We start from the raw sequence: 22286 nt of genomic DNA, 5'->3' as shown, positions 1-22286 counted from the left end.
GATGGACATGGTCAGCAACAATACTCAGGTAGGCTTTGGCGTTGCAACGATGCTCAATTGGTACCAAGGGGCCCAAAGAGTGCCAAGAAAATATTCCCCACACCATGACACCACCACCACCAGCCTGAACCGTTGATACAAGGCAGGATGGATCCATGCTTTCATGTTGTTGACGCCAAATTCTGACCCTACCATCCGAATGTCGCAGCAGAAATCGAGACTCATCAGACCAGGCAACGTTTTTCCAATCTTCAATTGTCCAATTTCGATGAGCTTGTGCAAATTGTAGCCCCAGTTTCCTGTTCTTAGCTGAAAGGAGTGGCACCCGGTGTGGTCTTCTGCTGCTGTAGCCCATCTGCCTCAAAGTTCGACGTACTGTGCGTTCAGAGATGCTCTTCTGGCTACCTTGGTTGTAACGGGTGGCTATTTGAGTCACTGTTGCCTTTCTATCAGCTCGAACCAGTCTGGCCATTCTCCTCTGACCTCTGGCATCAACAACGCATTTCCGCCCACAGAACTGCCGCTCACTGGATGTTTTTTCTTTTTCGGACCATTCTCTGTAAACCCTAGAGATGGTTGTGCGTGAAAATCCCAGTAGATCAGCAGTTTCTGAAATACTCAGACCAGCCCTTCTGGCACCAACAACCATGCCACGTTCAAAGGCACTCAAATCACCTTTCTTCCCCATACTGATGCTCGGTTTGAACTGCAGGAGATTGTCTTGACCATGTCTACATGCCTAAATGCACTGAGTTGCCGCCATGTGATTGGCTGATTAGAAATTAAGTGTTAACGAGCAGTTGGACAGGTGTACCTAATAAAGTGGCCGGTGAGTGTATATATATATATATATATATATATATATATATATATATATTTACTGGTCATTCAGTGTAAAGAAGTCAAAGGAGCCTTTTTGCCTCCAATTCTTAAACAGTATAACTGTTTTAATTGCATTTTTTAAAGAGATATATATAAAAAAAATGTTGTATTTCAGTCATGTAAACATTGTATCTATAGGTAAAAACTTTAAAAAAAAAAACGTATTATTTTACCCTCTTAAAAAATGGTATTTACGTGGGGTCTTATGTTGAGATCACAGGGGCTATTTCTTTCTGCTCAGTGTATGGACTGACTTGCTCACATTGCATATTGGTATTATAAACCCCCGGAGGAGGGGGCGGAGCGTAGGGGTGTGGCGGTGCGAAGGGGGCGGGGCTTAGTGCCATTCGCAGGCAGAAAGCAGGCACGGAGAAGACCTGCTCTCTGCCTGAGCGTGAGGGGAGGCTGCTGGAGCAGCACTGCTTCAGTGGCCTCCCCAAACCACCGCTCGGTGCTAAGCCAGTCCAGGACAGCTTGTCCTGGACTGGCTTAGATAATCAAAAATGCCGCCCTCCCTGGGGTCCTGACATAGCGCCGCCTGAAGCGCTCGCTTCAGGTCGCCTCATGGGAGGTGCGGCGCTGAGCAGCACCTATAAAATCATGCAAAGAGCTGGACCTGTTGGAGGTTGTGAATGGTCGTTTTCAAAAATACTCCCTTTTTCCAGATTCTAAGTTATTCTTTATATAAAAAACTTGAGACAATTCTGTAATGCCTGAAAGCTTTGCTGCAGGAGGAAATCACAATGTTAACTTACTTACTTAAAGGTTTTTTGCGAATAACACTAAAAATAAAAATAGAAATGAATGTCAGGGTGTCCTCCCTGATACCTCCATCCATCTTCTTAGATGTAAGAGCTTGTTTTGCCTCTAGGTGTATGATTTTGGACAAAAACAAGTGGCCACCGCTGTTTTTCTCTATATAATACCCATCCTGGACAGGTTTCCTGCTGCTGGTCTAGGGGTGGCGGGGACCGGCAGAGTCGGGGATGGAGCTCAACATAGTAGTTTCTGTTCAGGCTGTGCACCATTGCTGCACTAATGCCAGAACATGATGAAGTCGCTGAGAAGAGAGGTTGTGCAGTACTGACACTACTTTCTGGTATTAATGCAGCCATGGTCACTGCCTCAGAAATCCTGTCAGGCTGCTACATGGCCAGAACAGAAAGCACAGGATTAAAATCCCCACCTAGACTCTCGCCATTCCCTCACCTCCAGCAGTAGGAAACCAGGATAGGTTTTACATAAAGAAGAGCACTGGAAGCCATTTTTTTTCACAATATTACTCCTAGAGGCAAAACATGGTGCTGCATCTTTCCACAAGGATCAGATAGGAAACGGCAGGTTTCCCGACATTTTTTTTCAGTTTTTATTTTTTGTCCTATTCCTAATCCTAACTCCTTTTTTACATGGTCACAAAATTCACAGTAACCATTGCTTTTAAAGGTACTTGAAGACTGTTGCCTCAGAGGACAGCTTGTTACTTGCCAGGGGAGCTTTCCGTGAAATTGCCATGCGCGGTGCTGTGATGTTTGACACTGCTCGAATGCTACAGAAACTAAACAGAATGTATGACACTAGCTATAAAAATCTCATGCACCTGTATGATGTTTCTGTGGCACATTCAGAAAGGTGAGTACCAGATTTTGAAAAACGTAGATATGCGCAGAATATGACAAGCAAACGTAAAACAAACACGGGTTCACTGAATATTGAGAATATATCAGTCACAATGCTAAATGGCCATTTTAACCCCTTCCTGCTGAAGGAATTTTTGGATTTTGGATTTTTGTTTTTTTGACCACCTGCCTTCTAAACCCCACAATTTTATTATTTTTATGTTCATAGTGCCATATGAGGGCTTAATGTTTGCAGGACAAATTGTTCTTCATAATGGTGTCATTTATTATTATGTACAATGTACTGGGAAGCTAGAAAAAAAAACTGAATGGGGTGGAATTGGAGAAAAACTGCATTTATGTGACTTTCTTACGGGCTTCAGTTTTACGGTGTTCATTCTGAAGCCAAAATGACATATCACTTGTATTATAAGTATTATATATAGTTTTCTTTACATTTTAACCCCTAAAAAAAACCTTACATTTTGGGGGGAAAAATTCTGAAAATCGCCATATTCTGATACCGGTAACTTTTTTATATTTTTTACAGGTTGCTGACCTTGTCCTAAGCTGTGGGATAGGCAAATGCTTAAAAGTGTTATAGAGCTTCCAAAAAACAATATAAAACACCTATATATAAGAAAAACACATATATAAAGTATCATTTTGCTATACAAATGATTTCTTAAAAAGCCACCAAAATATATCACTGCAAAGCTAATATGTTACTGTTGTGAAATACTAATTTTGTTCTGTCTTGCTATTTTAGGTATTCGCTTAAAGGAATAGTGTCCTGTGTGACAAGTAACATATTCTTCTATATATCAAGATCCTTGCTGGAGAAGGATAGAATGGTTTATGCTTTATTTGTAGCATTTGAGGTAAATGTGAAGAAAACAATACATACATATTTTATGTAAATGATAACTAGTAAATGGTAACATATTGTATATGATAACACTAGGTGGAAGAATCACTACAACGAATCAGACCAGGCGAGAGAGAATTCATCATTTCACCAGAGCTTTGTCTCACAGTGCTACAGAGGACGAATAGTAAGATGTCTGAGGCACGCCAGCAGTTAAAAAATCCATTCGACTGGATGAGTGAAGAGCAGTTTAAAAATGTGCAGGTAAATAATGTTTTTTGTACAAGGCTGAGGCCCCAGTTTTTTTTTGTTATTGCTGTGTTTGTTTGAGCCAAAGCCAAGAATGGCTGCAAAAGTAATGGGTAATATATAGGAAGCTCTTAAACTCCTTCTGCTCAAGCCACTCCAGCCTGTGCTTTCTGCAATGTGGAGCCTCGGCCTAAGGCTGGGGCCCAGTGTAAGGTGAACACCACGATTTTGGTGTGACTGAAATGCTGTGGCAAAGTGGATAGGATTCTGGGTAAACCCATCGACACATTTTAGAAAAATATACACAGCGGACATGCTGCGATTTCAAAAACTGTTGTGTTTTTGGAAATTGCAGCATGTCAATTATACCTACAGAAATGCTGGCATTTGCAGTATAGATATAATAGGGGCAGAAAGTCTGCAGAGGAAAACTCCTTGAGCTTTCTGTGGAAAAACATGCAAGGTGTTTCTGTGGCGGTTTTTCCCACAGCACTTTTTAGCTGTCACTCACTACATAGGACTTTAGCCTAAAAGTGGAAAAAATATTATGAGTGTATTAAAAGAATTGTTCATTTTAAAGAGGACCTTTCTGTCACGGTTGTGTCAACACCCGAGCAACCGTATACTGAGTGCTGCTTGCACCTTGTCCCTGGTGCTACGATGGCCGACTAGGCCCTGCCTGAGGGTGTTGGTCAGCTGTACCCAAGCTAAGCTTGACCCCGACAACTTCTGGTTCTCTAAACACAAAGACCTAACAAATAGGTGGGGTGAGAGCTGAAAGAGGCTAGGGACTGGGATACCAGATGCAGTCACCCCTAAGGAAAGAATAGATGCAGCTGCAATCAGTAACAACTAGGATGGGAAGTGCTGGAGAACTAACAGACCAATAAACAACCATAAACACACAGCAGGAGTTTGAGGAGAGGAAGAGTGGAGTAGTGAGGAAAGGGTATCACAGGACAGGGGCAAAAATAAACCTGAAGCCTTACACAAAAACTCACTGATACCAAAACAGTGTCAGGCAACCAGAAATGCAGGACAGGGGATGAGTAGAAATGTTGAGGGTAAAACAGACTCTCACACAGAACAAAACTCACACCACTTCCAAATCAGCTCCTGAGACCGTGCAACTCCACAAAACACTCCTACTAAACTGGGCCAAGAATCCTAGTTCATAACAATGAAAACCGGCATGGACTGAAGCCAGCAGTGAGCATTTTACAGATCCTGGAAAGACTTGATAGGTTGATGACAATGTCAAAAACCTGAAGCTTGCATCTACTGAGACACCCAGCCAGCTCAAGTATACACTGAGGCAGATAACAGACCACCAACTCAACAACTCAGTGGCAAAGAGAATGACCAGAGAGCCACAGGACACTGGCTCAAATCCCCAGACAAACACCACCAGAAAATACACAACAATTTAATAAAGCAACTCAGGTCCTGACACTTTCATGTCCTTGAGCACATGCGGTTTTATATACCACTAGCAAGCCAACCGTGTGCTGAATTCAGCGTACTGTCAGCCTTCCCATTATGTGCCCTGGGGCAAGAGATATTGGTGCAGTTACCAAATATCTCTTCACTGTCAGAAGACTGCAATGACGCTAAGCTGTAAAGAATGCCCCTCTAGTTCAAGTCTATGGATGAGTACTGTCAGGATGGGGCATTTCTCATAGGTTAGTGTCATTTCTGGACAGTAAGGAATACCCCTTCTGACAGTATAGGGCTATGGACACTACTGTCAGGAGGGGCGTTCCTCACAGCCCAGCTAGACTGTCAGGAACACCCTTGTGACAGTGAAGAGATATTGGTAACTGCACCGATATCTCTTGCCCCAGGGCACATAACGGGAAGGCCAACAGTGCGCTGAATTCAGTGCACTGTCTCCTTTTAGTGGTATTTAAAACTGCATGTGTCCGAGGACATAAAACGTCCTCTTTAAATAATTCTGCCACATTATGAATAGGATCTACATCCACCAACTTGTTACTTCATCTCCCTTTCCCTAGCATTTCTTTTCCATGTAAGGACACCATATGGAAACCTGTATATTCACAAATATTCTGTTTCTTCATAAAACTTGTACTTACTATATTACTAAGTACTGAGTATTGACTACTGAGTCTTAAGCATTAATTATAATGTTATATATGCTTGATAAGGAGTGTATATATTATACATAATACATTTTGGGTTTATTTATTATTTCCTAAGGAACTGATAAATATAGTAATTTTCTTATTATAGTTTATATAATAACAAGCTATTTGTATTATTTAAGCTTCAAGGGATTTACTAAAAGCTTTCAGAAAACTTATCAGCTCACAAATTATTTCTTAGCTACTAGCTTATCATGCACATTAGTGTAATGTTTTTCCAATGACTTTTCATTTTTGTTGTCTTCTGTGATAAGATATCACACTCCAGCAGTTTAACCAGTTGGAGAAGTTCAGGTTAACTTTGCTTCAACTGTACAGTATGTCTACAGATTTGATTATAGACACTGGAATATAAACGCCTATTTTTTAAGGATTTCCAAGAAAGTATAGATAGTGGAGGGGATAGTGCTGTCTTGTTGGAGGTGGTGCTGCAGTTAACCACATATGCAGAGTTAAGCTGGAGCAAACAGCCATTACGAGTAGAGTGGCCCCAAGTGTCTCCGAGTGCCACATGCAAATGGACAACAAAGAGTCAAATCCCCAGCAATGAAACACCAATCCTTTATAGAAGTTAACTTTATAGACTTTATTTGGTAGAAACACCCTATAATTAAAAAAAAACAAAAAAACTTGGAATCAAGTTGGTAATACCATATGTGTTATAATGCTATAATGTTTGATACAACTATTATTGAAAGTAATTTTCTTCTTATTAAAGATCCTTGCCATATACTTTGACTGGTTTGGAGACCTCTTTGATCGAATGTACAAAGACAGTAAAGACGTAACGTGGAAAGTGTTTTGTGAAAGTGAAAAACCAGAAAATCCTTCAAAGGTAAATCTTTTGTCACAATGTTACAAGTTTAAGCTGTTCCTAAAGAAAACGTATTGGTTTAAACTCTCATAGCAGAGTGTTAGCAGTGAGTCAGGTATTTTGATAAAATGATTTGCTGTATGGATAATGTGTTTTTTAATTATATTTCACTATGATTAATGAGATGAAAAATAGTGGTTAGTATCTGCCAAAGGTGGTCCAAAGAAAGAGGACAAAAACGGAAAGAGATTTATCATGAGGGAGATTTTTAGAAACAAATTTGCTAGAGTTTGCAGTGCTGTGTTTGTGCACAATGTTTCAAATTCATAATGTTTAATAAAGGTTGTGCCTCTATAAGGCTGGGTTCACACCTGCGCCCACTCTCCGCCTGGGGATTTTCCACTTTTCTCTCCACATTTTTCACCATTTTCTGGTGGAAACCAGGCAGGAAGAATGTTACATACTGTTTTATAATAAAAAGGAAGTTAGATAGATTAACAAAAGTACATTACAAAAATGTCACCAAACACTTCCCCCGTTACCGAGACAATAGTGGAAAAAAAAGGGAGCAACACTTTAGAGGGGCTGTATCATTGGGAAAAGTCATTTTTACCTAATCATATCATTGCATACCCTTTGGAAAGGCTATTCCACACCTACCTTTAGTATGTAGATTGCATCAGTGGTTTCTGAATATGTCCGTTTTTATTCATATGCTAATTAGACTGGTGCACGATACATCATGCACTCCTCTCCTATTGTTTCCTATGAGTGTATACAGCACAGGCTGCTGCTGATGACTCAGCTTCCTGTTTGCACACATACACTTCCTGTGCTGGCTGGAAGCTCATTAGCATATGAATAAAAACGGACTTATTCAGAAACCACTGAGGCAATTTACATACAAAAGGTAGGAGTGGAATAGACTTTCTAAAGCCTATGCAAGGATGTGATTAGTTCAAAATGACTTTTCCCAGTGATAGAGCCCCTTTAAGGTTTTAGTTTACATTAGATAATTGTAATCATATATTTAAGTTCTACTCCTTTTTAACGCTTTCATTTTGAAGTCACTAATGTTTTATATGCTATTGTAGGTTAAATGGCCTGAAGGAATTGAAGCACTAAGTTCACTTAAAAAATTCATGGTTTTGCGAGCAGTGAGGATAGACCGAATACTACCATCAGCCTCTAACTATATCAGTGCTGCACTGGGGAAAAAGTATGTAATCTGTGAGATCCGGAGGGAGTATCTGACATGTAATGTAGAAATCAAATGATATATTTTCAATAGTCAAAGTAAAAAATGTCGACAAAAGGATTGGAAAAGTACTTATGCTTCTCCCTTCTGCTCAATCTACTCTTGGCTTTGGCTCAAAAAAACCACAGTAAAATCTGCAACAAAAAAAGCTGCATTTCTGCAAACTGTGTCCTCAGGATAAGGCTGGGGCCCCACGTTTTGAAAACATAGTGTTTTGATGTTAAAAAATCCCAAGGCCAAAAACACTGCACTTTACAGTACCTGCAAATTAATGGGATAATGACTAATCCCATCCACACATTGAAGAAAAAATACACAGTGGAAAATCTGCTTTATCAAAAATGCTTGTGTTTTTGAAAATTGCAGCATGTGAAATATACCTGTGGAAAAGCTGGCGTTTTCCGTATAAGTATAATAGGGGTAGAAAGTCTTCAAAAGAAAACTCTGCAAAATTGCAATAAAAAAAACACACACACAATGAATTTCCACCACATTTTTTTCCGCAGCATTTTTTTCTGTGCTTTGCTACGTGGGGCCTTAGCCTAAGGAGCGAGCCGCAGCAAAAAAAAAAGCACTGTAGAAAAGACTGCTGTGGAAACGCAATGCATTTATTCCATGCTTTTCAGAGAAAGTTTGGCAGAAACACATAATTTTTGCAAAGTGGAGTTTTTCAGGTCTTATTAATTGATGACCTATCTTTAGGAGAGGTCATTAGTTAAAGATTGTTATGCGTCTTGAGACACAGACTCCTGTCCAATCAGCTGTATGAAGAGGCTGCAGCGTTTGCGTCGGCGATGCAGCTTCTTAAGTACTAACCAAGCACAACGCCGTACATTTGTGTGGAATTGAGCTGCGATAAGGCCATATGATCAATTAAATTGAGGTTGCATGACCTGTGAAACAGATAGGATAGGTCATCAAATGAAATTTCCTGAAAACTCCTTTTGGCTAAGGCCCCATGTAGCTGACTGCAGTGAAAAAAAACACTGGGGGAAAAACCGCAGTTGAAATGCATTGTGAGTTTTCCCATGGTGCTTTTCACAGAAATTCCATATAGCTTTCCTCTTCAGAATTTCTGCTTCAGTTTATATACAGATACCGCCAGCATTTCCATAGGTATACATGACATGCTACATTTTCCAGAAACGTAATGGTTTTGGAAATCAAAGCATTTCCACTGCGCATACTTTTCCCCCTACACCCAACAGCAGCACAACTGGGGTATTCCTGCCCCTAATGAGCTGTTAGGACAGGTGGAATTTTTAATTACCTAACAGCTTTTGACCCCTATAAGAGGCCGGAAGACATGCTCTTCCCTTGTGTTTTTTCTGTCCTGTGGGACAGGACAGGTGGTAGGGGGAGCAGGGGTTCTGACCTCTCATAGGGGTCTGCTACTCTCTCTCCCCCCTCCTTCTTACCTGACAAGCGGAAGACTTTGCTATATTTTTCCTTTCTTTTTGCCCTTCTGAGCCTCTGCTGCTTCCTCCCCCGCCGGGGGAGCCCGCCGGCTCATGCGTGCGCCTGGAGTGCTGCGCGGCTAGGACCCTTTCTCCTGGGAACCATTTTTTTGGTTCCCCGGGTCCGCCGCCCTACTCGTCCGCTGCGCATGTGCGGTAAGCGGTTCGTGCGGCGGGCGAACGAAACCCCCTGGAGACGAGCGGATGCCAGAGTTCCTGAGGGGGGGGCCCCCTCCAGTTTCTGGGGATCCTGTCAGTATTGAGGGCCCCCCCCCCTGTGAGTTTTTGCCTTTGCCCCCAAAAAAGATTGCCCCAAAGAAGGAAGGGGCGTGCCCTTTTTTAGTCCTGCCCCCTGGCCTATATATCCCCTCCAAAACCATCTTTCAGTGCCTGTTGCTCCGGTTACTGGCACCTCAACTAGAGAAGCTCCTTGGTCAATTTGTCCTAGAAAGCAGCTCCGTTGATTCAGGTTTGGGGGATGCGGCCAGGGGGAAAGGGTGGTAGCGGTTCCCACTATGGGAGGGCAAAGGTTGTTAGTATTCTTTTTCTTTGTTCCTTCTCAGAATGTCTTCTTCTTCCTCCTCTACTGTTCCTCCTCGGAGGAAGGCCGTGGCAAAGAGGAATCATCTTTCATGCGCTACCTGCAGAGTCCCACTGCCTGACGACTCCCAGTTTCGTTTTTGTCCAGGATGTAGAGCCCCCCCTTCTGAGGCAACCCCCATGCGGGAGATGGTATCCTGGGTGAAGGGCTTCGTCCAGGACTCCATGAAAAGGATGGAGTCCTCAGCCAAAAGACCACGGCTGGACTGCGAGTTGTCCCTTCCGCCCCTGGAGAACCTGCGCCTTAGGGACGTGGAGTCATCATCCAATTCTGAGGAGGAAAAGGAGATATTCCCCTTAGAGAAGATGTCCAGGGTGTTCAAGACACTTAGGATCAGAGACCGGGAAGGTGGTGAAGGCCCAAGTCGAAGGTCTCGTACCTTCAGACCGTCCTCAGAAATGCTTCGCCTGATGGAGAGCGAATGGAGGCACCTGGAAAAACCCTTTGCGCCATCCAAGCGATTTAAGACCTTATTCCCGGTCCCTGAGGGTCAGCTAAAGGCGTGGGGTCCTCCGCCGAAGGTTGACGTCGCTGTGGCGAAGCTGTCAAGGCGCACTGTCCTCCCGACAGAGGACGGGTCGAGTCTCAAGGATCCGATGGATCATCGGGTGGAAGGATCACTGAGACGAGTCTATTCGGCCTCCTCGGCCCAGGCCTCCCTGGGCATGGTTGCGAACGAGGTGGCCACTGGTCTGCGGGCAGAGCTCTCGTCACTTGCCAAGGACATAGATTCCGGAGTGGATCGAGATGACCTCCTGGCAACAATGTCGGACATTTCTCTGCTGGTGGATCATCTGACGGAGGCGACCCATTTTCAGACCCGTCTGGCCGCCAGATCTATGGCACTGGCTACTGCTGCTCGCCAGCCCTTGTGGCTGAAGCCCTGGAAGGCTGACCTCACCTCCAAGAATAGCCTGTGTGGTCTACCCTCTGAGCCAGGACGGCTGTTCGGGAGGGAGCTCGACCGGATTATGGAATCTCTGGCCGACTCCAAAGGCAAGAATTTGCCACAGCCCCTTGAAGGTCGGAGTCCCTCCTTTCGAGGAAGAGGCATCTCCAGAAGAGGAACTAGAGGCCAGCGACGATCCGGCAGAGGTAGAGGTCGGGGCTCCTCTTGTAAACGTAAGGGCACCTCCTTCTAATCCTTCCACCCTACCTCCCCTCTCCTCACCCCCGGGGTGGGCGGCCGTCTTTCCCACTATGTGGATGCCTGGCGCCAGAATATTCGGGACCCCTGGGTCATCCAGACGATCCAGGAAGGCTATAAAATTAATTTTGTTGCCCAGCCGCCAGAGAAGATGGTAAGAACCCGCCCTCTTCAGGGCCCCAGACAACTTCATCTGGAGAAATTGATTCAGGAGTACGTGGACAAAGCTGTGCTGGAGGTGGTTCCTCGCGCAGATCAAGGCACAGGCATCTATTCTCCAGTCTTCTTGGTCCCCAAGTCATCAGGCGAGTGGCGTATGATCATCGATCTCAGGTATCTGAATCGCTTTATCCGCAGGCTGCGGTTTCGCATGGAGACCATCAGGTCAGTGATACCTTTCATGCGCCCTGGAGATCACTTTGTCACTCTGGACCTGAAGGGTGCCTACCTCCACGTACCCATCTTTCCAGCACACCGAAAGTTCCTAAGGATTGCCGTATATATAGAAGGGAAAGAGGCGCACTTCCAGTTCGCAGCCCTCCCGTTCGGCATATCCTCCGCCCCCCACACCTTCACAAAGGTCATAGCTCCGGTCGCTGCCACCCTGCGCCTTCAAGGCATATTCATAGTCCCGTACCTGGACGACTGGCTTCTGAAGGCTCATTCAAAGGAGGTTCTTACCACGCAGGTGCAGACCGTCGTAGCTCTACTAGACAAGCTGGGGTGGCTGGTAAACTGGCAGAAGTCAGTAATGGTGCCATCAACACGAGTTCAGTTCCTGGGACTTATTCTAGACTCTCTCAACATGACGGTCTCTCTACCCTCTCCTCACAAAAGGAAAATTGCTCGGGCAGCACATCATTTGTCTTCTACACGGAAGGTCACCATCAGGACGGCTATGAAGGTCCTTGGATTGATGTCCGCTACCCTAGATGCAGTTCCTTGGGCCCTATGGCATATGCGCCCTCTACAGAACGAGATCTTGAGAGTCTGGAATCACAGTCCTTCAGGTTTACAGAAGCCAATCCAGTTAACCATCAGCACCCGGCAAACCTTGCCCTGGTGGACCCATCTGCGAGATGGGAAGTCCTCGGTCCAGCCCGCCTGGACCCTGTTGACTACAGATGCCTCCCTCACAGGCTGGGGAGCTCATCTGGGGGAGACCCCGGTTCAAGGTACATGGAATCAGCGGGAGAGGACTTACTCATCCAGTTCATCGAGCCCTTCTGTCATTTGCACCACTTCTACGAGGGAAAGCGGTCAAAGTAAGATCAGACAATCTGACGACAGTCCACTATATCAACAAGCAGGGAGGAACCAGGTCCCCCTCACTCCTGCAAGTCACCAACCTGATCTTCTCCTGGGCAGAACAGAACCTCTCCCAGCTGGCCGTGGTACATATCCAGGGCCGCCTGAACATCCTAGCGGATCAACTCAGCAGAGGCGGCCTGACCACAGGCGAATGTTCCTTGAATCAGGACATCTTCCACTACCTGACCAGGAGGTGGGGTCTCCCCGAGGTGGATCTGATGGCCACCCAACACAAAGCCAAAGTAGAAAGGTTTTGCTCCCTGTACCGAGAAGACAACCCTTTGGCTGTGGATGCCCTGTCAATACCATGGAGGTTCGAACTGGCATACGTGTTCCCTCCCATCCCGATGATCCCAAAGGTATTGGCGAAACTCAGGCAGGACCAGACTTCGGCAATAGTGATCATGCCGTTCTGGCCAAAAAGGGCATGGTTCACCGACCTTATCCTTATGAGTCAGGGGAACTACTGGAGGCTTCCACCAGTCAGGAACCTGGTGTCACTGAACAGTCGGCCGTGACTGGGCCTAGACAAATTCAACCTCACTGCCTGGAGGTTAACCGCGCCATACGCGCAGACAGAGGATTGTCCCAGGCAGTGCTAAGTACCTTAGCCCATTCAAGAGCGGAGGCAACCAATCAGAGCTACCAAAGGATCGCCCGGATCTTCCAAGATTGGTGTACAGGCAGCCACTGCGATCCAGACAGAGATGCAGTCCTAGAGTTCTTACAGAACGGCCTGGAGAGAGGACTAGCACCTGCTACCCTCAAGGTTCAAGTGTTAGCTCTATCTGCTCTCCTGGAGACACGGTTATCACAAGATCCTCTTGTCAAACAGTTCCTTAGGGGGGCTGCCAGGCTCCGCCCCCAGGTACGGCCCCCTGTCCCCAGGTGGGACCTGGCCGCGGTTCTACAAGGGCTATGTGCGCCCCCCTTCGAACCATTATCTGAAGTGGACTGGAAGTACCTGTCATTTAAGGTGACTTTCCTGCTGGCAATAACCTCCGCCAAGAGGGTTGGCGAATTGCAGGCCCTAGCGGCCTCCGAACCTTTCATAACCTTCTTCCCTGACAGGGTACAGCTAAGGTTCGTTCCGGGATTTTTGCCAAAGGTACCAACACTTCAGAACACCAACCAAGTGATCACCCTACCGGGCTTCTTTCCCTCTCCTGCTACGGAGCAGGAGGAGAAGCTACACACACTGGATCTGGTAAGAGCACTACGTATTTACCTAGACCGTACAGCACCATTCCGAAGATCAGAGAATCTTCTGGTTAATGTGTTTGGCCACAATAGAGGCGCTAAAGCATCAAAGGTAACCCTGTCGAGATGGATCAGAGAAGCTATCAGCTGTTCCCTTCGGGCCCAGAATCTTCCTGTTCCAGATTTCTTACGAGCCCATGCCACCCGAGCAGTGGCGACATCATGGGCAGAGACACGGTTCCTCTCTCTAGACCAGATATATGCTGCAGCCTCGTGGAGCTCACAGCTGACTTTTGCCAAACACTACAGATTGGACTGGCATACGGCCGATGCTACAGCATTTGGGCACTCTGTCTTGGCATCAGCCTGCCAGGAGGACCCGCCCTAGGGGAAACAATACTTGCTAAATCCCCAGTTGTGCTGCTGTTGGTCGTAGGGGGAAAGAAAGATTATGAATGATAATCTGTTTTCCCTTAGCCAAAACAGCAGCACAAGGCTCCCTCCCTAGGAGGTACTGTTGTACAGATTTTGTGTATGTGTGTGTAGCTCTTGGCATAAATTGCTCTCTGTATATCATACTTGTTACCAACACAAGGGAGGAGCAGGTCTTCCGGCCTCTTATAGGGGTCAAAAGCTGTTAGGTAATTAAAAATTCCACCTGTCCTAACAGCTCATTAGGGGCAGGAATACCCCAGTTGTGCTGCTGTTTGGGCTAAGGGAAAACAGATTATCATTCATAATCTTTCTTTCTGCAATGTGTGGATGGGAATCGCCAGAATAAGTGTAATTTAAAATTTTGCTACATCTGTATGCAAAGTGTTCTTAACTAATCTGAAATACTTACAGGTATGCATTAGATGTATTTACTGATCTTCAGGCAACTCTGTCATGGATGTCACCATGTAAGCCAGGGTTACTAATTTATGGAGCAGATTGCAAGCTGCCACGGATCCTACTCGAGGACTTTGCAGAAACAAAGAACAAAAGAATTACTGTTTTTCCCATTAGTGTCCCTGAAGATAAAACAAAGGATGTCTTGATTCAAGCAATGTCTGAGGTATGTATTAATCATTTATGTAAGTCATCTTAGAAGTCATCTTTTTCTTATCAGTATATTATGGTGTATGGTTAGACAGACCATATTTGTATTGAAAAAAGTGGTGCAGGGTCTTCATACATATGGTATTTGACTTAAATGCATGTATGGCAATATATTTAAAAAAGCACTCCTTACATTTCTCTGTCCCTTCGCATTTGGAAATAAGTCCATATCTAGGGTAATGTTGCTGAATAACTTACTGCCATCTTAAAGGAGTTGTCCCAACTCAAGGATACTATCTATACTGGTAGCTTATGTAAATTGAAGCCTTTTTCTAAATATGTTGCTTTAGAAGTTCTGCTTTGTTTGCCTGGTATGTGAATTTATTCCTTCCATTGTTTACACTGCGTTGCTATAATCACAGACCTGGGAGATAGGTCAAAATATGTCACTCAGTGCTCAGCAGGACAATCTGTTCAGCTAATTTCATTTTGCTGATAAAGCCGAGTCTGTTATTTCTCTATGTAAACACATAGATAACACAGAGTCCGTTCTGTACAAGAATGTGCAGATTATCTGACCTGCAAAAGTGTTGTTTGTCCCGTTCAGCAGGAGGGAAGGGAGGGAGAGAAGTGAGGAAGTGAGAAGCAGACACTGCATGCAGCCTGGCTGAAAGGCTGACATGGGAGAACCCCTTTAATGCTAGGTTCACCTAGCTCTTGGGTTTCTATTCTTCAGGTCCGCTTATGGACCTGAAAAACAGAAACCCTATCCACTTAAAAAAAAAACTATAACGGGGTCTGCTGGGTTTCTGCCCCGTTGCCACCCTAAATCGACAGAGAAAAATGCTCTGCTTGCAGGACTTTTCTCTCTGGATATTTTAAGAGGAATGGGGGACGAAATCCCTGAACAGTCACCCAATGCTAGTGTGACCGCAGCTTTATAGTGACATTATATCCTCCCAAGCACTGACCTCATCTCAGCTTCTTTGATGCATATAGCGTATCCCAATGGCATAACTAGGAATGGTGCCCCCCCCAACTGACACCGACGCCGAAGACCTCGACTGACCTCTCCTGCGCATACCTGTGCGCTCTATTATGTCCCTTAGTGGCCCCTGCACACAGTATTATGTCCCTTAGTGGCCCCTGCACACAGTATTATGTCCCTTAGTGGCCCCTGCACACAGTATTATGTCCCTTAGTGGCCCCTGCACACAGTATTATGTCCCTTAGTGGCCCCTGCACACAGTATTATCCCCCATAGTGGCCCCTGCACACAGTATTATACCCCATAGTGGCCCCTGCACACAGTATTATGTCCCTTAGTGGCCCCTGCACACAGTATTATGTCCCTTAGTGGCCCCTGCACACAGTATTATGTCCCTTAGTGGCCCCTGCACACACTATTATGTCCTACTGTGGACACCCATAAACAATTATTATACTCTGGGGTCTTTTCAGACGCCAGAGTATAATAATCGGAGACCCGGGGGAATAAAAACAAAAAACTACCGTGTCTTACCTGTCACCCAGCGCCTCCGCTGCCGTCCTTCTTCAAAGACGTCAGAGGTCACATGACCCGGGACGCAGGCCGGTTTCATGTGACGTCAAAGACGTCAGACAACTGGCAGGATCGTGGGGGGGTAAGTAACAGTGTTTTTTCATGTTTCTTACCTCTCCCGGGCCTCCGATAATTATACTCGGGGGTCTGCAAAGACCAAGATCGGTAAGTAAATAGGGCCTGTAATGGCCTATTATGGCCTGTGGCAGCCGCTACCACGGTAGTTACGCCACTGGCGTATCCTGTATGAATAAGTCAAACCATCAATGCATACCTACAAGAGTAAGATAGAGGCAGCAATTGGATTGCATTGTGTGTTTGACCAATTTTTTTTTTTTTTTTTTTTATTGGAGTGCTAATTTAAGCCAGAAAATGACTCCTTTTTGTACTCATCCAAAACATATGTCCAGTATTTCATTGTAGAATTGCAAACATTATGATATCAAACAATTGTAACTTCTACTAGATCATTTCTATATTGGTAACTTGATAGACCAGCGTAGAGTCAAGTAAAAGAGTATGCATTATTGTACTAAAAATTGTGTTAAATATACTAATGATTACATTCTCTAACATACAGGGTATTTGGATGCTAATAGAGAACATCCACAATGCCCACAAATTAATGACGTCACTAGGAGAAATTCTAAAGTCTAAGAAGATCCCAGACAAAAATTTTCGACTGTGGCTGTCTGTTCAAGCCAGTGAAGATCTACCAGCGCCATTGCTTCATTGCACTGTAAAAACTGTGATCGACGCCCCAATGGTAAAGAAAATACACAATGGACCTGGTATTTCAATCATGCAATACAAATACCTAGATTTGACATCACAATGTATAGTTTAGATATACTTATATTTGACAAAAAGGTGAAATTCTACTTGTATCTCTGATAAGGAAATATTCCTTTTATTAGCTGTGGCAATTTTGTTACAGTTATTACAACACAGTTCCTCTACTCTCTGATTTGAATGATTATGGAAGAGACACAAAGTAGGTAACACAAGTGTATTTGGGAAATGGTAATTATGAATATGGATATATTGTATAGGCAATGTTCATATGACTTTTTTGCAATTGTCATGCACATTTAAGGCAGAGTACCTCAGTACCTATAGCAGCCATCCATGGGACAGAGGAATCTTCTGAAGGTGCAGATTCCTGGTGTCCATAATAGAACAAAATATATTAGCTCACTTGAGAAACCAATTACGGTATGTGTCATTATGTAGAAAGTGCAAATGTGCCTATGTTATAAGACAGTGTTTCCAGCACACAACAGAGGACTCATAGGCTGTACAAATATAATATCCTAATATAATTTCCTCACCTTTGAATGGATCTAGATTGTATAGCTATTCTGTTTTTGGGTTACAGAATCTAAGACGTGGGATCATTCATTCATGGAAATTTGTTAACCATGAAATGCTAGCTGCAAGTTCCCGCCCGGAGTGGCCAGCTCTTCTACATAATCTCTGCTTTTTGCACTGTGCTATTCGCTTCAGAACATTGAATGGCACCTCAGCAGGCTGGAACTATCCTGATGCAATGCGATTTGGATGTGCAGAATTAATGGTATGTGTAAATGAAATACACACATGTAGATTAGTACATTTCTGCTAGCAGAAAAAGGAACCTATTAAAGTCAATGGGAGGCTTTTTTTCAGCGCTGAAATTCCGCACCAAATTCCTGACCATTTTCCTCCATGTGAATGAACCCTTAGGCTGAATGGAGATGGGGTTTTTAGTCCGCAATTTGACACAGAGGCCGCCTGGATGCAGTTGCAGTGCACCAGCATCCAGTCATGGCACTCCGTTCCAGATTAGGCCCAAATGAATGGGCCTAGTTGGGAGGGAGTGTCTTCAGGCGGATGTCTGCGGCTGAACCAGCCACGGAATCCGCCTGAAGAAAGAGCATGTCGCTTCTTTTCTCCTCGAGCGGTTTGACCGACTCCCATTGATTTCAGCATATTCCACGTCAAAATCCGGCCCAAAAAACCCGGCCTTACTGTGCTGCGATGAGGGGAAGAAAGCAAAAAACAGACAAAACAGGATCAGAGCTATCTGCTGTTGGATCTATATCAGAAACAGCAGCACAATCAACTATATAATGGAGTTGGACAGACTTTATAGCAGCAAAACAGTAGGACATTTTTCATGACTATTACTGAGCTTACCAACTCTGGCTTTATCACTAAATTGGCTAGTAACAGGGGCCTAGCTATAGGGTATGGAGAAGTAGCAATCACCATCAGTCTAGGAGCCTCAGGGAGACCAAAGGTCTCTCTACAACATATGAAGAAATATAGATAACACATGGTAAGTGGGAGCCCAGTTATATATTTTGCCCTGGGGCCGAGGTGGTTCAAGTTTTACCTCTGGCCAGTAATTCATATAAATAAATATTCATCAGACTTTCTTGATATATGCTGTCTGTTAAATAAAAAAGGTAAGTTATTTTAGTTTTTTTTTTTGTTTGTTTTTTTTTTTGCTTTGATAGCAGAAAGTACCATTAAAATAATGTGTCCCCCTTCCTGCTATGGTCCATCTAAGTACAGGGTTCCTGGCGGATCATTGAGTTGTGATCAGTAGGGGACATTGCCAGTTTCTTACCTTTATACATGGTGCTCATTGAACAATGTATATTCAGCAATCAGGAAGGTAGGCATATGCCATCTGTACTTTATCTACAGGGAGTGCTGCTGACAGTCAGGTTTTCTCTCTTGCAGCCGCATTGTTTCTGTTCAGTTGAAGATTATGTAGAAATATTCTTTGCATATTTAAATATGTTATGTAGGCAACAAAGATTCTTTTACACAATGTAAATGTTTGAAGTTATTGTAACAATTAATATTTTGTGTTTATTTTAATTATGTTTAGGAAAGCATTGAGGTCTTAAAGGATGAATTTAAAGATGAGAATGCTGGAAAGCTTCCATCATGGACTGCTATGAGATATCTACTATCAGAAGTAAGTGAATCTTATGTTTGGCTTCAGGTATAATGATTTGTCCTGGATAGATAAAATACATTTAAAGCTCCATTAATGTTCCATGCTTAAGCATAGTTTTTGTTTATATACAGACATAATCCAGATAACAAACTGAATGCTTTTGTAAATACTTTGCCTTACTTGCAGTAATTCTTAGTCATATTATGTTAAAGGGTGTGCTCTTATTGTTCAGATTTGTACTAAACACACTTTGAAAATAATCTTCTCTTCTGCTGGTTACATTGTGTTGTGGACAGAAAATAGTAATTGGTGACGGCACCTCGTTGTCCAATGGTCTTTCTTGCAGATAATTTATGGACGCAATGTTTCAGATGAATTTGACATGACCGTTTTGAAATCAATGATTGATTATTGGATCAACTTGAATTCTACGAAGAAAGACAGTGAACTCACTAAATGTATCGTATTATGTATTCCAACTATTTATTCAAACGGACAACTGATACGGTTTCTATAAGCAAGCAGTATCACTGGATCTAGGACTACCAAGAGGAATGCATTCACAGTAAAGGTGCCTTCCAAAAAAAGGAATAATTATAAAACTTAACTTTTATTATAAAATATTCAGGCAGGCGGCCCCTTCTTTTACTTTAAAATAATCTAGAAGGTGTCAGTATGCACACCTCTATTTTAGGGGATCCCGGGTTAGGCTCACACAGGTCAGGGATTCAGCCTCTAGTTTCTTTTCACAGGTCTACTTTTTAAGTCTGTGTTATAGATCTGTGTAGTGTGGTGGCTAGGCTTCTAGTGCCTTTTTACAGGTGTACTTTATAGAACCGTGTTGTAGTGGTCACACTGAGGGATTTACCCTCTCCTGTCTCCTGTATACTGTGCACTAGTGCATGCGTACACTGTATCTGTGAAAAGGGCTTGCATCTCTCTATTTAGCTGGATACAATGATATATTGAAACACTGCATCCTAAGCTGTATACATTTAGTTGTTAACCCCTATGTTGTGAGTCCCACTCCCACTGTACTGTTAGGAGGGGATTAATGAGTTAACACAGCCCATCCTTCGTTGACCACTACTAATTGGTCCACCCCAGACTTTGGTCAATCGGCTCAAAGTGTCCCAGATCTATGGGAGTTGGTAGTGCATGTCCACCCAGACCCTAATAGGGAGCCGGGGAATTAAATGCTCAATCTTCCCCAACTCAAAGCACATTATTGTGGCAATGGTTTTTAGCCACATTGGTCCAAACTGTCGCAACGCGTTTCATTAAGTAGTTAAGTCATCAGGAGACATTGCAGGTTAATAGCACACAATGTGCGGTCAAAACTGACTGCAGTTCTCGAGACCCTGATGGTGGGTCCCAATACTTAGTAGAGGCCGACTAACCCCTGACCCGGGATCCCCTAAAATAGAGGTGTGCATACTGACACCTTCTAGATTGTTTTAAAGTAAAAGAAGGGGCCGCCTGCCAGAATATTTTATAATAAAAGTTAAGTTTTATAATTATTCCTTATTTGGAGGGCACCTTTTCTATAAGCAAGCATTGCACAATATAGTCTTCACCACTGTTAATAGTTTTACATACAGTAATTGTAAATTTTACAAGATAATTGAATCAAGTGAAACAGAATGAAAATCGAGTGATTACAAGACATGAATCTTCTACTCTACAGGCCCAGAATTTGGCAATTTATCAATTTGTCATCTTCTTTCTAGTAAAATGTAATTGACAATGTAGACTATGTTACAATAGACAAGTAATAATCAATACTTTATTCAGCATTAGCAACTAGTATGACTTGGAAAATTATGTATGTATATCCATATATTACACTATTCAAAAATGAACTTGCATTCATCCCTAGTAAAGTAGCTGCTTGTTATTCATTCTTATTTATGTCATTTTGCAGTGAAAATCAGAATTCCATCACCTTTCTTTAATCTGGATGTAAACCCTGCTTCACTGATACAAGTCCTGGAATCCATTCCTCAATATTCATTAGATTCTCCAGAAGCTTTTCATATGCACCCCTCTCCAATGGTAATATGACTAGACAGTGTACAATAACTTATTTTTATTATTTTCTATTAATCAGCTCCTAATTTTGCAATAAGATAAAAAAAAACATGTATGCCTATATACTGTATTACAATTTCTTATTCAGGTTCCGTTTGGTGAACAAGATTATGTTATCTCAAAGATCAGCCAACTTTATGGAATTAAACAAGGTCTCTGGAGACATGGTGAAACATTTTATCAGACATCTCAAAAAGGTACACATTTACGGTGTTATATTATATAGCATGAAATATTTAGGTATAAGTTTTAAAGGGAACCTGTTGGGTTGATTTTGGACACTGCTGTATATCACCCATAGGCTTTTTATTCTGCTGCACATCTGGTGGCTTATTGTCCCAAATACACCTGCTCTAATGCTGTATGTGCCTGCATAAAAAAACTCATCTCTAGTACGCCTAGCACCTGTGCAGTCTCCGGCTTCAGTGAAAAGCTGCAGAGGCATCAGAAATACAAGTCTAGGTAAGTATAAAGTTTATTTTCATTTTTTTTTTTATTTAGTGATTTAGTGTCCCAAATAGACCTGACAGATTCCATTTAAATTTTAAGGTAGAATGCTTCAGGTATAGTAAATTTCTTATTTTTATGTGCTATGGATACATCTGCATCTGTCACCCCTCTGTTCACATGAAGGGATAACAGAAAATGCAAACTGTTCTTCTGGTGTGTTCCTCAATTCTTATTACGACTGTGGATGGCTAAGGTTATATTTTGTGGGAGGTAGTCTGGATCAAATTTTGCGTAATTTCCAGGACAAATCTTTGGGTGACAACTCTACAATTTTTCTTTTTGGACATGGAATACATATATTGTATATCATATATGCATCTCCATTGATTCTTGTATGAAAATCCTGTATGATTGGTGTCGTATTGATGGTGTTGTTTTACTGTCTTACTGTACTTCTTATGCCATGCACTATGGTATATAATTGACCTAATACATTTAAACACTGTGTAGTAGAAATATAATATCTGACCCTGATGTACACAGAATGGGGGGAATTTATTAAGACTGGTGCTCTGTACGCCACTCTTATTAAAAGTACCCAGCTTGCTTGATACATGCCTGA

General features: G+C 43.2%; 1 protein-coding gene across 1 annotated transcript in view; it reads left to right on the top strand.

Annotated features, from left to right (window-relative positions):
* LOC142197756 (uncharacterized) overlaps positions 1-22286 on the top strand; it is a 234218-nt gene that overhangs the window by 193763 nt on the left and 18169 nt on the right. Inside the window, exons 90-101 of the mRNA XM_075268284.1 lie at positions 2326-2511; positions 3268-3379; positions 3463-3630; positions 6499-6615; positions 7689-7813; positions 14415-14625; positions 16751-16936; positions 17549-17746; positions 19052-19141; positions 19470-19581; positions 21048-21178; positions 21303-21424. Of these exons, the coding sequence (XP_075124385.1) occupies positions 2326-2511; positions 3268-3379; positions 3463-3630; positions 6499-6615; positions 7689-7813; positions 14415-14625; positions 16751-16936; positions 17549-17746; positions 19052-19141; positions 19470-19581; positions 21048-21178; positions 21303-21424 (1758 nt within the window). The remainder of the gene's footprint in view (positions 1-2325; positions 2512-3267; positions 3380-3462; positions 3631-6498; positions 6616-7688; positions 7814-14414; positions 14626-16750; positions 16937-17548; positions 17747-19051; positions 19142-19469; positions 19582-21047; positions 21179-21302; positions 21425-22286) is intronic.

This window comes from Leptodactylus fuscus, chromosome 3, assembly GCF_031893055.1.
Source record: "Leptodactylus fuscus isolate aLepFus1 chromosome 3, aLepFus1.hap2, whole genome shotgun sequence".
NCBI classification, from domain to species: domain Eukaryota; kingdom Metazoa; phylum Chordata; class Amphibia; order Anura; family Leptodactylidae; genus Leptodactylus; species Leptodactylus fuscus.
The sequence above is the reverse complement of the archived record's forward strand: the minus strand, read 5'-3'. Positions and strand labels throughout refer to the sequence as shown.